The 15,674-nt window shown below is 42.5% G+C and overlaps 1 protein-coding gene across 6 annotated transcripts in view; it reads right to left on the minus strand.

Annotated features, from left to right (window-relative positions):
- Window positions 1–15,674, minus strand: part of ALMS1 (ALMS1 centrosome and basal body associated protein) — a 146,123-nt gene that overhangs the window by 65,713 nt on the left and 64,736 nt on the right. For all 6 annotated transcript variants that reach the window (XM_050943274.1, XM_050943276.1, XM_050943273.1 and 3 more), the window contains exons 7-8: window positions 13,688–14,956; window positions 9,443–9,573 (exon numbers count right to left, since the gene is read on the minus strand). In XM_050943274.1, coding sequence (XP_050799231.1) covers window positions 9,443–9,573; window positions 13,688–14,956 — 1,400 coding nt within the window. The remainder of the gene's footprint in view (window positions 1–9,442; window positions 9,574–13,687; window positions 14,957–15,674) is intronic.

Consider the following 15,674-nt stretch of genomic DNA (forward strand, 5'->3'; position numbering starts at 1 on the left):
GACCTCCTGGTGGTAGACAATGAGTTCATTAAAGAGGACAAAGCAAACAGTAAAGTGTGCCAGGGTGGAGACACTGGTAGCCAGATCTCTCTAGTCAGGAGGGATGTGATTAAGGAGGATGATATGCCCCCAAGGGAGGAGGTAAAACTCCTTGCCTTAGGGCACTTTAGAACCACAGCGCCTTTAGCTCACATTGAATTAGAATGGGAAGGCTTACAACGTACTCTGACTATGGGGATTCTTAAAATGTTACCAGCTGATTTATTGGTGGGAAATGACATACTATCACTACCCAAAGCTGTTAATATTGTGACTCAGAGCAAGAGGAATATGTCCCTAAGTTTCCAAAGGTAAGCCTGAAGAAGAATAGATAGTTGAAAGGGAAGAGGAATCTTCAACAGCTTTATTAGCAGAAGGTAACGATGTCTCTCCAGGAGAGGGGAGGCAGGAGTCACTCCCCTCCTTGCCTAAAACATCTCTCTGTGCAAGAAAAAACCAAATGGAGGTTGCTGCAGAACACAGTGCAGACACCTCCATGGAGAGCATAAGGGAGGCCATGCTCAATAATGCCTCAGTAAAAAAGAACAAGGTGAGGTTCTTTATAGAAGAGGGGAGGATTTATAGGGAGGCCACAGCGGGCAATAAAAAGCAGTTTGTAGGGCTCTCCAGGACAATTGATCATGCCTTCAAAGCATCATGTGAAGTCAATGTTACTAGCTCAAGACTAACCGTCTGCAGGTTACTTGGGAAAGGCAAAAGAAAAATTTCTATTTGCCCAATATTCAAAATGAGATAAGGGATACTGCAAGATTTATGTCAAAGTGGAGAGAGCCTGTAGGTCTCTGCAAGGCTCCTGTGCATCCTTTACCAGTGATCAAAGCAGCATTTTTCAGAGTTGCTATGGATATCATACGGCTCAGACGCAGGCCAACCCATAATGGACAAAGATTGATATTACTGGGGTTGATTTTGCCACCAGGTATCCAGAAGCAGTTACTCTGTCTAATATGGAAGCTGAAACAGCAAGAATAATTAATCACTGGAACAATTTACCAAGGGTCATGGTGGATTCTCCATCACTGACCATTTTAAAATCAGGATTGGATGTTTTTTGAAAAGATATGTTCTAGGAATTATTTTGGTGAAAGTCTATTGCCTGCATTATACAAGTCAGGTTAGATGATCATAATGGTCCTTTCTGGCTTTAGAATCTATAAACAGCTGCTGAAGCACTGTTCTTTATATTCAGCAGCGTGGGTTTCCCAAAACAGATCTTATCAGATCAGGCATTACATTTCATGTCCCAGCTATTTGGTGAATTATGGAAGGGTAAAACAGCTGACATCTGTCCCATATCACCCAAAAACAAATTGTTTAGTTGAGAAGTTCAACAGGACCCTAAAATCTATGCGGAGAATGTATGTAAACAAAAAGGCAAGTGACTGGGATACGTTACCCTATTTACTTACCAGAAGGTATCCCAAGAATCCACAGCATTCGCCCTGTGACAATGCACTTCATAATGCTTTATAAAAATATGCTAATGAGTGTGAATATAATGTAATTGGAACACTGCTTATGCAAAAGGTCTCTTGTAAGGTATCATTACAAAGCTTATAATCTACTGAAGGTGTTCGTCCTATTTGTATGTATGTATCACTCTTGTATCTAAAACTAGAAATATGAAGTATTACTCTGAAGTCCTATTGTAATTATGCAAAGTGTAGGCCATTAACAACTGGTTGTGAATGACTCTGTATACTTGCAAAACTTCTTGGGTATGTGCAGGCCAGCACTGGAAGAATGAAGGCTGGGGTCTCACAGGACATGTGAACATGTCACATGACACTGTAATCCATCTTTAACCTGGTGCTTTTCCATTTAGAAGGAGGAGTGAGAACCCAGAGAGAGACAAAGAATTCCTGCCTTGTGCCAAAGCTATAAATGGGGGTGGAACAAAACAAAGGGGTCCCAGTCATGTGGAATCCCCTGCTTTTCACCTAAGACGCCTGCTGGAACTAACAAGGTCTGTACCAGGGGAAGGGACTGGGCCCAAACTAGGAAGAAGTCTAGTCTGTGGAAAAACTTATTGGAACATCTCTGAGGGTGAGATTTACCTGTATTCAGTTTCTTAATTAGGCTTAGATCTGCATGTTTTGTTTTATTTTGTTTGGTAACTTTACTTTGTTCTGTCTGTTATTACTTGGAACCACTTAAATCCTACTTTTTATACTTAATAAAGTCACTTTTGTCTATTAGGTAACTCAAAGTAAGTGATTAATACGGGGGGGGGGGAGGAGCGCAAACAGTTGTGCATGTCTCTCTAACAGTATTATAGAGGGCAGACAATTTATGAGTTTACCCCATATAAGCTTTATACAGAGTAAAACAGATTCATTTGGTGTTTGGATCCCATTGGGGTCTGGGTGCTGGAGACAGGAGTACTTGCTAAGATGTTTTCAGTTAAATCTGCAGCTTTGGGGGCATGGTTCAGACCCTGGGTCTGTGTTGCAGTAGGCTAGCGTGCCTGGCTCAACAGGGCAGGGTTCTGGAGTCCCAGGCTGGCAGGGAAAATGGGATCAGAGGTAATTTCAGCACATCAGGTGATAGTCCCAAGGGGGTCTCTGTGACAAAACCCATCACATGCCCCATTTGACCTCCAGTGTGGGAGAAATGTCAGAGATGCCCTGGGTCTCATTAGAGACTCCTAGGAAGATAGCATGGAAACAGAAGGGGAATTGGTGGCTCAGTATGTGCAGTGGTTATGGGAAGATTTAAAATCCATGAAGGGGATAGCGCAGCAAAACCTCACAAAAAGACAGGCAGCTCAGAAAGAATGCTACGATCGCAATACCTGTGATCATTTCACGTGGGGGATTTGGTACTGGTGTTACTCCTTGTAATAAAGTACACCTTGCAGAACTTGAGGTGGTATAAAGGGTTAAAGATGTTACTTAAAACATACAAAGGGCCCAAAGCAGGGTTGCACCTCAAACTGTGCATATAAACCAGTTAAATGTGTATCAACCAGACATGAAGCCATTGTAAACATGAAAAGCAGTGTAGAGAAGGACTTTAAGACAGCTCCTCTTATTGATTTGGTGACTGAATGCCATAGTGACACTGCACTAGAGAGCACTAATCTATATAAAGGGTTAACCAGGACTGAAAAAAATCAAGAGATTAAGGCTGTGCAGCAAAGTCATCAGCAGGTATTTTCCAGCAGGCCAGGCCTGACTCACAAGATGGTCTATAAGATTAACACTGTAGGAGCACAGCCTGCACTCACCGGAGCATGCTGGATGATTGGTAAAATGCAGGAGCAGGTAAGTAAGGAGATAGCAAGCATGCTGGAAATGGGAATAATTGCAGAGTCAAACAATCCCTGGGCATCTCCAGTTGTTATGGTTCCTAAAAATAAATGGGTCTAAGATTTTTGTTGGTTATAGAAAGCTTCATGCTATCACTGTTCCTGATGCATACTCTAGGCCCAAAATCAATGACATGCTAGACACTCTAGCAGGGCAAAGATCCTGAGCACCATGGATTAACAAAAGGGTGCTAAAATATTCCCTTAGACAGTGAAGAGCAGAAAAAAAACACGCGCCTCCATGACTGATTCTGAACTTAAAGAGTCCCAAGTGTTGCCCTTTTGGTTAATTAATGCAGGAGCCACATTTCAGAGGCTTGTTAACCAGATGTTAGCTAGGTCCAGGATTTTGCTTTAGCCTACATAGATGACAGCGCCATCTTCTGGACAGATCATAAAAACCACTTGGGATTGTCCTGAAGAAGGTCAAAGATGCAAATCTTACAGTCAAAATGTAACATAGGTACAGCCGAAGTCCCTTACCTAGGTCATTGCATAGGATGGGGCCAAATTTGCCAGAATCTGCTGAAAGTGGAATCCATTGTTGTGACATTTCCCAGGGTACCCAGGATTGTGAGGCACCTTGCTATTACCTGCCCTCAGCGTGAAGAAGCCTTGTTTGGGCCTACTGGAGATCAGCTCCCTAACTCCATCAGCCATGGGCAACACATATACCAGGGTTTGGCAACCTTTCAGAAGTGGGGTGCCAAGTCTTCATTTATTCACTCTAATAAATTTAAGGTTTCACATGCCAGTAATATATTTTAACATTTTTAGAAGGTCTCTTTCTAGAAGTCTATAATATATAACTAAACTATTGTTGTATGCAAAGTAAATAAGGTTTTTTAAATGTTTAAGAAGACTTCATTTAAAATTAAATTAAAATGCAGAGCCCCCTGGACCGGTGGCCAGGACCCAGGCAGCGTGAGTGCCACGCAAAATCAGCTCGTGTGCCACCTTTGGCACGCATGCCATAGGTGGCCTACCCCTGACATATACTCCACTCTCAACATATGCAGGCTCCAATATCCCTCTGCAGGTTAGCGATAGGCACACTCCAATCCCTGAGCATCTCCCTGGAGTATCCAGACTCGGCTCCACTGGACACTCACAGTATTCACAGATTCACTGCTTCCAAAGAAGGAGTACACTCCAGCTACTAGTTTCATGTCAGATCACTGCTCCATTTTACACACAGCACTTCGATATGTTCATAGTGAAAACAAGCAAAAGTTTATTTAAAGAGAAGAGATTCAAATGATAGCAAATACAAATATTGAAAACAAATGGTTACATATAAAATAAAATCATAACATGCATTCTATAACCTATACTTATTTAACTAGATACTTCTATGTCGTATCAAGCAAACTTCACTCTAAAGTCCTTCCAACATTTTTCGGCCTGGCCTGGCTATGATCCTTTTTTCATGAGACAGAACGTGCTTCCAGCTTGTCATGTAGGTAAAGAATACTGGGCATCTCTTTGAAACCCCAGATATATCAAAACTGTCTCTTATCTTCATTCATAAACTGGACACACTCCTGCACCATATTCCTTCCTGCAGATCGATCTACTTGTCGATTTTGCAGTCTTGGTTAGCTGCTGACTCTGTATGCAAACAGACATACCTTGTGCAACACACAATGACCAAACAGAGAGACAGACATCTACCTGAACAGATGCCTGAACAGAACCTGTCTGAGGCATGTCACCACCTGACATTACATGTTCTCTTCCAACAGGAGATAACAGACGCTTCTCTCTCTGTCTAGACATGAGAGTATTGTATGCCTCAAAAAAGGATGCCTTTTGCATACTGAGCCAAATACCAGTCAAAAGATTTCACAATCTACAAGAGAAAATCTACAGGGAAAAAAAAAAATCAGGGAGTGTGGGGGAAAATGATTTTAGTCATAAACAGGACACCCAAAGGATTAAACTGGTATGTCAGGGAATGCAAAGAAACACATGATCCTTCACCGAGGAGGCAAGCTGACAGCATATTGTATCTCATGAAAGAAGGGTCACAACCAGCCTAGGTGTAAAGCACTGGTGAGCAATAGTTTAGACATGAAAATATCTTGTTAATTAAGTCTAGGTTCTAGAATGCATGTTATAATTTTATTTCATATGTAGCCATATGTTTCCAATACTACTACTTGATAATACTTGAATCTCTGATTTGTACATAAGCTTATATACGTTTACTGAGAAATAAAGTATAAGTGGTGCGCGTTAAGCAGAGCAGTGATCTGAGGTGTACCTGGTAAGCACAGGTGTACTGTTTCTTTGGAAGCAGCTGATCTGTGAATACTGAGAGTGTCCAGTGGAACAGGGGCTGGACACTTGAGGGCGATGCTTGGAAGACTCGGGTGTTTGAAGTGTGCTAATCTGTAGAGAAGCAGCAGGGCCTTCGTAGACCTAAGGCTGGCCCATGGAGTTGGGGAGCTGACCCCAGAAGGCATGGGCAAAGCTTCCTCACTCTAAAGGCAGGTGGTAACAAGATGGTCTGAGGTAAACAGGATGAAGTTCAATAAAGATAAATGCAAAGTGCTCCACTTAGAAAGGAACAATCAGTTTCACACATACAGAATGGGAAGAGACTGTCTAGGAAGGAGTATGGCAGAAAGAGATCTAGGGGTCATAGTGGACCACAAGCTTAATATGAGTCAACAGTGTGATACTGTTGCAAAAAAAGCAAACATGATTCTGGGATGCATTAACAGGTGTGTTGTAAACAAGACACGAGAAGTCATTCTTCCGCTTTACTCTGCACTGGTTAGGCCTCAACTGGAGTATTGTGTCCAGTTCTGGGCACCGCATTTCAAGAAAGATGTGGAGAAATTGGAGAGGGTCCAGAGAAGAGCAGCAAGAATGATTAAAGGTCTTAAGAACATGACCTATGAAGGAAGGCTGAAACAATTGGGTTTGTTTAGTTTGGAAAAGAGAAGACTGAGAGGGGACATGATAGCAGTTTTCAGGTATCTAAAAGGGCGTCATCAGGAGGAGGGAGAAAACTTGTTCACCTTAGCCTCCAATGATAGAACAAGAAGCAATGGGCTTAAACTGCAGCAAGGGAGATTTAGGTTGGACATTAGGAAAAAGTTCCTAACTGTCAGGGTAGTTAAACACTGGAATAGATTGCCTAGGGAAGTTGTGGAATCTCCATCTCTGGAAATATTTAAGAGTAGGTTAGATAAATGTCTATTAGGGATGGTCTAGACAGTATGTGGTCCTGCCATGAGGACAGGGGACTGGACTCGATGACCTCTCGAGGTCCCTTCCAGTCCTAGAGCCTATGAGTCTATGAGTCTATGCCTTAAAACCCTGGGTACCCCCAGGAAGCGTCACAGGGGCCAGCAACAATTGCAGTGCCAGCCTTCTCCTAAACACAGAGACTGTGTGCTATTACCATCGCTTGGGGCACAAGCCACACCAAAATGTTTGGGAGGATGCAAGGCCATGGTCTCCCTTCTAGGGTCTCTCCTCGCCTTGGTCGCAGTTGGATGCACATAATACTCAAAGGGTAGTACAAGTATGTACACTCTCCCTGCATGCTGGGGAGCTCCAGGTTGCTTTATGACTCTCTGAGCTCTCCCTAGCACAGGGAAGCTCTGTACCATCCTCAACTCAGGGCCTTGCTTTTAAAGCACAACCTGGCCTAGCAAGTGACGTTTTAGACAGTTTTAGCTGTAATGAATATTTATTGCTGAATTGTAAACATCCACTTACAGAGCTTTGCAATGGGAATATTAATATAACGAAAGTAAATCCAGAAGAATAAAAGAATCTGTCTGTTCTGCTATCTCTAGATATTTTATGCTTTCTAGGTTCCATATACCCTTTCTGCAAACCTTCAGTTTTTCCTATAATAACCAATATCTTTTTAAAGAACCTGTTTCTACTTCTCTTTCATAACCTTCTCTCTAGACTGGTTTCTCTGTTTCAAAACCAACCTGTATGTATTTCTCAGTGTAGAAAAGAGCAACAGTACCTCTGACAAAGTAGCAGAGGTTCAGAGTGCAGGGAACAAGGTGGCTACTTCCAGTACTGTCTCTGGAGTGAATATCACATCATTAGATGTATAGATCAAATGTACAGCTGTGCAAAAAAAAGACAAAAACAAAAAAACACCACACACGCAAACTGCAGCATTGTTGAAGCCAGTGAGGAAACATCACTCCTCTAGAATTGCAAAAAGCAACCCTCCCCCATCTACTATTTTCACCAACATTTTCACACTTAAAAACTGCTTGTAAACTGCTTGTGAGCCTCCTTGCCCAGTCAGATTTACATCTTGGCAAGATGAGTCTGAAGAAAATATAAGAGGGAAATTCATTGCACATTCCCTCCCTTACTCATGACCTTATGGAGGCATGCATATATCCAGCGAGAACACTGCTAATATGAAATCTCGTAAATTTCACAAAGTAAGCTGAAAGTTGTAGGCGACACCTGCCTGACTCTCCATGACAATTTTTGTGTTTTACAATCACACTGTCATCTTTTTTTTTTTTAAACAAACTATTTCTCTCTCATCTGCTGCTGTATGAAGGATCCACATAGACAATAGTGGGAATAAACTAACTGAATATAAGTGAAAGCACTGAAACTGATTGTGCAGAGTGCAGCCAAATGCATTAAGTACAGAAAATATTTGGTCTTTTGGATCTGTTAGTTACAGTAGTCTTAGGTGTTACGTGAAATACCAGATAAAAATTTTCAGAGAGAATTGTGATTTAAAAAACAAAAACAAAAACAACAAAAAAACTACACTGTTATTCTATGCCAGTGTTTTAAGCCACATTTTAACAAAGCACTTTGTTATTTAAGTACTTTGCTGAATCAGTGTCTTGAAGAAATCAACCTAATACCTCTAGTTTTGGACTTGCGTATGGTAGTAAACAGATCTTTTATCATCCATCCATATGTCCCCTCTAATTATTTTGTACATCTGCACGATTCCCCTCTTGACCTTTAGTTTGAGGCACAGAGGACTCTTTCCTCTATATTTATGAGAAAGTCTGGAATTTTATTTCTTCAGTTTCTTCATATAAAGTTTATATCAAAATCAGAAAAACTTCAAGAGTTACCAGAAAAACAAGTTTTTCCAGGTTAATGTTCCCTGCATCATCCCCACTGTTAACAGTTAATGAACCATAAAACACACACAGATAATATTACCCAACACATTCTTTAGTTTAGGACACAATTATTTTTATATCAGCTGTGTGCTTTTTCCCCTCACCACGGCTCCCTTTTCCACTGGAGATCTCAGGCCCAGGAACCTTTATCAGAAAGCAGAAAAAGGTAACTGTAGCTATGCTCCTTTATTGCCTATTGAAAGATGTGAGCTTTTCTGGGGGAGACAGCAGGTGAGGGACAAGTCATCAGCACAGATTTATATTAAAGTTTCTTGTGCTCACCTCAAAGGCTGTCTCCAATTCTGCCCCTCCCTACTTGTCATTTCTTGTCCATTCTCATATCAACTCGGCCTCCTCCATTCTGTCAACAAGCAAACCTTATCAACCCATTTGTTAGCTTTTCAGACAAACATCTCCATACTTTCACCCATTCTGCCCTTTTTGCTTGCAAACTTTCCATTAAATGATCCATCAAGATCTCGGACACGGAGGCAGCCACTCATGGTTCCAAGTTCCTCATGGAATGGCTAACACTAGTTCAGACAAACAAATAGAAATTCAAGGACAGATTGGAGACAATATATTCTGTCAAGCTTACTCATAAATTCCAGTCAGGATGCAGTATACTGAAATATATGAATCAGAAATTTTCTAAACAGAATATACGGCAGTGACAATTCAGTAAATGGCAAGTTATCATCAAATTTATCACAGTATTTCCTGTACATTTCAAGCTACATGGAGAATTACATTTCCTTAAATGTCACCACCACTTATATGGTAAATCATCACTGGTGGTGAGATATCACTGTAAAATACACTGAGTCAGTGGATATAAGACAATCACCACACCAAAATAAAAAATCTGTAGCATTTGTCCTTTTCCAAACTTTCCCCTACATTAGATTTCTTATCTCCTTTATACCTTGGCTAACACAGACTTCCTGGCGCTCAGAAGCAGCTCCGTCTTGATCTCGTCTATTCTCTGCCTGTCCTCTTCATTCAGATCTGGCACAGAACCCTGAGGCTGGCTAGTCAGCTTCAGCTTCACCCATGCTGAGAACATAAAACAGAAAGCCAATCCCTTTATGCTGCCATTTTAATTTACAGACAGAAGTGTGCTATACACTAATTATCAGGATTGGGTGGGAACATACATTAGTATCAGAAATACCATACAATGACTAGGAATAGGACTAAATTTAAATTGACTATTACGACACCTTCTAATGACAGTAAGTGAGAACTTACCTGAATGATGCACTGAAAAGGTGCAGGTATTCTCTGAGCACACCCTTGCAACTTAATGTGACGCTGCAAGTTGGCCCCAGATGTAATTTTCCCAAGTGGAGCAGCAATAGCTTCCACTTTAACAACCCAGAGCAAGAAGAATCCAACACACATTAACTACATTTTAATAAGGCTTCAGCCCAGGTATCATTACATCTAACAGTTCTCAGTCCAGCAATCACAACAATAAATTCATCAAGCCTAGGTTCTGGGCTCCCAAACTCACAGTACACACCCAAGTCTCAGAATCAGGCCAAGTTTGTCTCTAGACACCTAAAGGAGCAACTGCCACCCAGTGCAACCTGCCTGGCTTCTTCACCCTTCTCCCTTCTTTCCCCCTAGCTCTGCTTCCTGTTCACATAACTCAGCCCATAGGCCAAGGCAGGGTCTTGTTATTTATCCCCAGGCTGCAGGCTCCTGTCTATCCCTTTAAGGGATATCACTCTTTTTCCCATACACTTTCACATGCACCCACTGCCTACTCCTCATATCCCAACCATCTCTAGATCCTAAATCAAGTAACATTTTCCTCCCAAATGTCTTTTAACCTAGTATACCAAGAATATCTATCTATACAAACAGAAAACAGGCATATGAGATAGTTTCATTTAAAGCTATACAGAATCAATAACCATGTTAAGAGTTCAAATCACAAGTTACATTGATCAAGCCCTATGGTCTAGTATCAACAATTTGGTGCTGTTTATGAATTATTTTGACACTTATATATTCAAGGTTAATTACCTCAATTTCCGGGAAGAGGGGGAAGTCTCCTTCAACTTTAAACTACATGAAGAGTAACCTCAATAGCAAATGCATGACTATTTTCAACTGGTTTTGGAAGACCTTCTTCCTCTATAGGTTACTAATATGGCAGTTTTACCTGGCAAATTCAGTGTTTTAATTACATGGAGTTTGGCATATAATTTTAAATCTACGTAATACTATAGTTTATTCTACGACGGGACAGAGTCCAAAGCTATTAATCTGTAAGAAGACTGCAGGATCAACAACTCTGGACACAAGTCTCACATACCCACAGGACAGAGTTGATTCAAGCTTCCCCACATCACTGTGCCTGTGTAACTCAATCCTGACCTGGAATGGCCTTTCTAGGTATGAAAAAGTAATAGTTTTCATAGCCATTCAGTCTTTGGCCGCTCTGACCAGACAGTCAACCAAGGTGCCAATTAGTGCAAATTGTGATAAGGATACCTGAATCTCAGAGGGTAAAGATTCGGTCACCATCACCAATGCCTAATTTAAAATGGTGACACCAAAATGGAAGGCTCCATATATCCCATTACCCATTTGCTGCATCCCAAAAGAATTTTTAAAGCAGCCTCTATTATATTCATCAAAGTAGGGCCACCCAGAGGATTCAAGGGGCCCTTCCATAAAAAAAATTGCAATACTATACAATACTATATTCTCCTGGTGGCAAATTGCCCCACTTGCTCCCCCCCACGGGCGGCCCTGGGAAAAATAAACCTTCTGCATCTCGGCACAAACCCAGTTTTGAGAAAACTTCTTTACAAGGTATCACTGGTACTCAGAATTAGCTAGTGCTAAAAGGCACTAAAGCTCCTTAAAAGGGTTGGACAAATATTTTCCATCAAAACTTTTTTTGGATCGAAAACTAAGGGTTTTTAAAAAGCAGAAAAAAATCACGGACAATGTCTGCTTTCCTTCAAAATTTGTTGTGGTTTTTTTTAATTGCAAAGCTGCAATTAGTCTGCCAAAACCTGAATATTGTTTGGGGTTTCAGAAATGTGTGGCCAAATATTTGCTGCTTGCTGAGTTTGATTGTTTAAAGAAACAATAAAAAAATTCTGCTTAAAAAAAATCCAAAGCTTTTGAACCATCTCAGCTTGTGATCAAACGCCTGAACCCATCCAGTCAGAGATTTTTCCAGGTTTCTGATACTCTGCTGGCTTTCTTGACTCATATCTGTCTCCATAACTTTGGGTTCATTTAGGTTAGAATATAAGAACAGCCATACTGGGTTAAACCAAAGGTCCATCCAGTCCAGTATCCTGTCTACTGACAATGGAAAATGCCAAGTGCCCCAGAGGGAGTAAACCTAACAAGTGATCTCTCTCCTGCCATCCATCTCCACTCTCTGACAAACAGAGGCTAGGGACACCATTCCTTACCCATCTTGGCTAATAGCCATTAATGGACTTAACCTCCATGCATTTATCTGTTTCCTAGAGACTGGCTCCATGGGGTCCCTCATAAACTGGAGACGGTTACTGTGGATTTGTCTTTAGGATAGCTTATGTACATATTTCAGAGTAGCAGCCATGTTAGTCTGTATCCGCAAAAAGAACAGGAGTACTTGTGGCACCTTAGAGACTAGCCAACTTATTTCAGCATAAGCTTTCATGCGCTACAGCTCACTTCTTCGGTAGCCCATGAAGGCTTATGCTGAAATAAATTGGTTAGTCTCTGAGGTGCCACAAGTACTCCTGTTCTTATGTACATAATCCACGAACTGAGCATTGGAGCTTGTTCCAGAATCTGGGATGAGCCTATGTTGTGAAAACTGAAATGCTCAAAATAGCACATGTATGTGAATGGACACAGGGTGCTAAAATTAAATAACCCAGGGGTTCTCAAACTGGGGGTTGTGACCCCACAAGGGGTCACGAGGTTATTACTGGGGGTCGCGAGCTGTCAGCCTCCAACCTCAAACCCTGCTTTGCCTTCAGCATTTATAATAGTGTTAAATATATAAAAAAGTGTTTTTAATTTATAAGGGCAGGGAGTCGCACTCAAAGGTTTGCTATGTGAAAGGGGTCACCAGTACAAAAGGTTTGAGAACCACTGAATTAACCCCTCTGAAGCCTCAGGGAATGCGGGGGGTGGGGGCCTCCCTTGGTAGGGTTGGGAAGGATATTGCTCTTCTCATGTGATCCCTCCCCCAGTGGCTAATTTTAAATGAAGCTACCCTCCCCTGACATGAATCTCCCTATGGCACTGAAATTAAATATAGACTATAATTTGGCATTTGAGAAGTGAAAGGGGTGGTAGCCCTAATGGAAAAGTTAACAGCTTGGCTCTTCTGCAAGCCTCAAACTGCTAAATGAGCTTTAGGGTAGGGAAGGCTGTGCCTCCCAAACAGCCTGGCCCTGCCCCCTATCCAACCCCCACCCACTTCCTGCCCCCTGACTGCCCACTTCCCCTCAGAATCCCCGACCCATCCTGCTCCTTGTCCCCTCACCGTCCCCCAGAGACCCCACCAACCAACACCCCGGGACCCCACCCCTACTTCCTGTCCCCTGACTGCCCTGACCCCTATCCATCCCTCCCCGCTGAGTCCTGACAGAGCCACCGAACGTCCACGGTCCAACCCCTCCCCCATTCCCTGTCCCCTGGCCGCCTCTCCCAACCTCTGCCCTCTCTTTGTCCCCTGACTGTCCCCAGGACTCCCTGCCCCTTATCCTACCCCCTCGCCCCCCTCCCACCTGGAGCCTCAGCACATCCAGGAACGTCACTGGACAGCTGCAGCATGGCTCCGGTGGGGCCTGAGCTCCCTCCGCTCAGCCTGAAGCTCGCAGCCCCGCCCCATTACCATGCAGCTCTGAGCGAGGAGAAGCTCAGGCCCTGCTGGAGCCACGCTGCAGCTGTCCAGGGACGCTCCTGAATGAGTTGAGGCTTTGGGAGAGGGGCGGAGGCGGGGTCAGGTCGGGCTGGGGCCAGGGAGGGAGCCTCAGCCATTTTCGTGGGGGCTCCTGCGGAGCCCGGGATCTGGAGCAAATTGCCCCACTTGCCACCCCCCCCCCCCCAGGGCAGCCCTGCATCAAAGTAGGTTTCAGTGTTCTCATATCTTGCATAAAACCCCTCAAGTCAGTTTAGATAGTGATTTGCTTCTTACCACGAGCTTTTCTCTCCTCTTCCTCTGCACTTTTTAGTATTTGTGTTGCATGTAGCACAGGGGATTCATTTTTCAGAAGACTTTTGACACGGGCAGCCAGTGAATCTACACTGCTACTGTCATCGCTCTCTCGATTGCCATCTCTCTCTTTGCTGCCAGCCACACTAGATTTAGTTTTAGCCAAGGCATGCTGAAAATCCCCAAGGTCACTGGTGATGCTGCCTAAGGGCTCCGTGGCAGAAGGATTCTGCAATTCTAAAACCCTTTCAATGCTTGATTCACTACTTGTATTACTCTTTGTAAGAGCCATGAGAGCAGGCAGGTTTTTATCTACTGTTGCACTACTGCAGCCCTCTGGTTCTGACCTCCCTATGGATTTTGCTACCCCACATACTTCCATAGCTCCCTGTTGTGTTGGTCTAGTCGTCTCTTCCACAATTTCTTCCTTAGTGGGTAAATCAATAGCAAGAGAACTTTCCCATTTTAAACTGTGCCTGCAGGAATTCATGGTCTTCATTAGTGAACTATCTTCTTGCATGCTTCTTCTGGTCAAGGACTCATCCCATGATAATATTCTCTGAAGTGCTGGACTGATGTCCTTTACTAATCTGGAATCTTCAGAACCATCTTTTTCAATTGGCACTGACAAAGAGTGGCTGACTTCTTGGAAAGGGGTAACGGAAGGGACAGGGTCAAACTGAGTCAGAGCTATATTTTCTGCCTCTGCTAAAAGCTTCTGGATCTCTTTCAATGTGTTGGATACAATGAAGGAATCACTTCCTTGATCCTTGTTTAAATAATTAACAGAGGCATCTACATTTGAAGACAGTGGTTCTCCACTGACATCCATTACATCTGCATCTCCAGCGAAAGGACTAGCGGACAACTTCTCTAGGTTGAGGCCAATATCCCTAGACTCAAATTTATCTATCAGCTTTTGAACATGTTTTGAAACAAGTGTGTTACCCTCTTCAAAGTCAGAGCTAGCTGGAACTGCATGGAGCATCTGGCTCAGTTCAACAGATTTTGAGACAGCTGAAGATTCTGAGCTGCCTTTGGTCGGGTGTGGGCCAGGTAGCTCCAGCTGTTGGTAGGCAATACTGCATTGACTCATTGGTCTGTCTTTGGAAGATCTTGAGAGCTGAGGTGAGAGCTCAGTGGATAATGGAGTATCAGGGTCAGCATCTGAACCCATTGGTATAGACATGCTGAGTGTGGAACCATCAGAATTAAAGCTTATCTGCGTAATGTCAATTGCAGACAGAGAACCTACCAAAAAAGAAGAAGAAGATTAATTAAGGGTTATGGGAAACATTCACCTCAGTGTAGAATATCTGCCTTGTTCCAAAGGCCTTCTAAAAAAATGATTATTCCAGAAAATATATAAGAACCTATATAAGAAAATATACAAGAATATGGCTTCTATAAAAACTGTTTATGATCACTGTTTATTGAAATACAGCCTTTTGATCATTTTGTACAAACTTCTAGGATTTATGTACACTCAGGAAACTGTTTCAAATAACTGGACATTGATGTTCATAATGCTGAGATATTCTAATTTGATGTATATTCTTTGTACAGCAATAAAGTGAAAGTACTCATCAGATTTGACATCCCATGGATATGTAGAAAAACACTCATAATACTTTAAAAAATAATAAAGTAAAATAAAAACAGAGTGCCTGGTTGATATATGCATGGGAGAGAGTTGCATCCAGCCACCTTGGCTCAGAAAGACAAATCAACTCAATGCAGAACCTCCTGGGAAGATAAGCAGTAGTGACCTTCAAGGAGTTGGTCTGAGAGATTGTAAGACTGCTCTCCTGAATTGGGTATGAGATCTGGATGCCAGATCAAGGAGGAAATGTTGCATGAAGACTTATACAGTTCTCTAACCAGCAGCAATGTATATTTCAACAAACAATTCACTGTGAAAGCATGCTACGGAAGTTGCCTTAGATCTAGCTGAATGTGCTTTCATTTG

This window comes from Gopherus flavomarginatus, chromosome 3 (genome assembly GCF_025201925.1).
Source record: "Gopherus flavomarginatus isolate rGopFla2 chromosome 3, rGopFla2.mat.asm, whole genome shotgun sequence".
NCBI classification, from domain to species: Eukaryota; Metazoa; Chordata; order Testudines; family Testudinidae; genus Gopherus; species Gopherus flavomarginatus.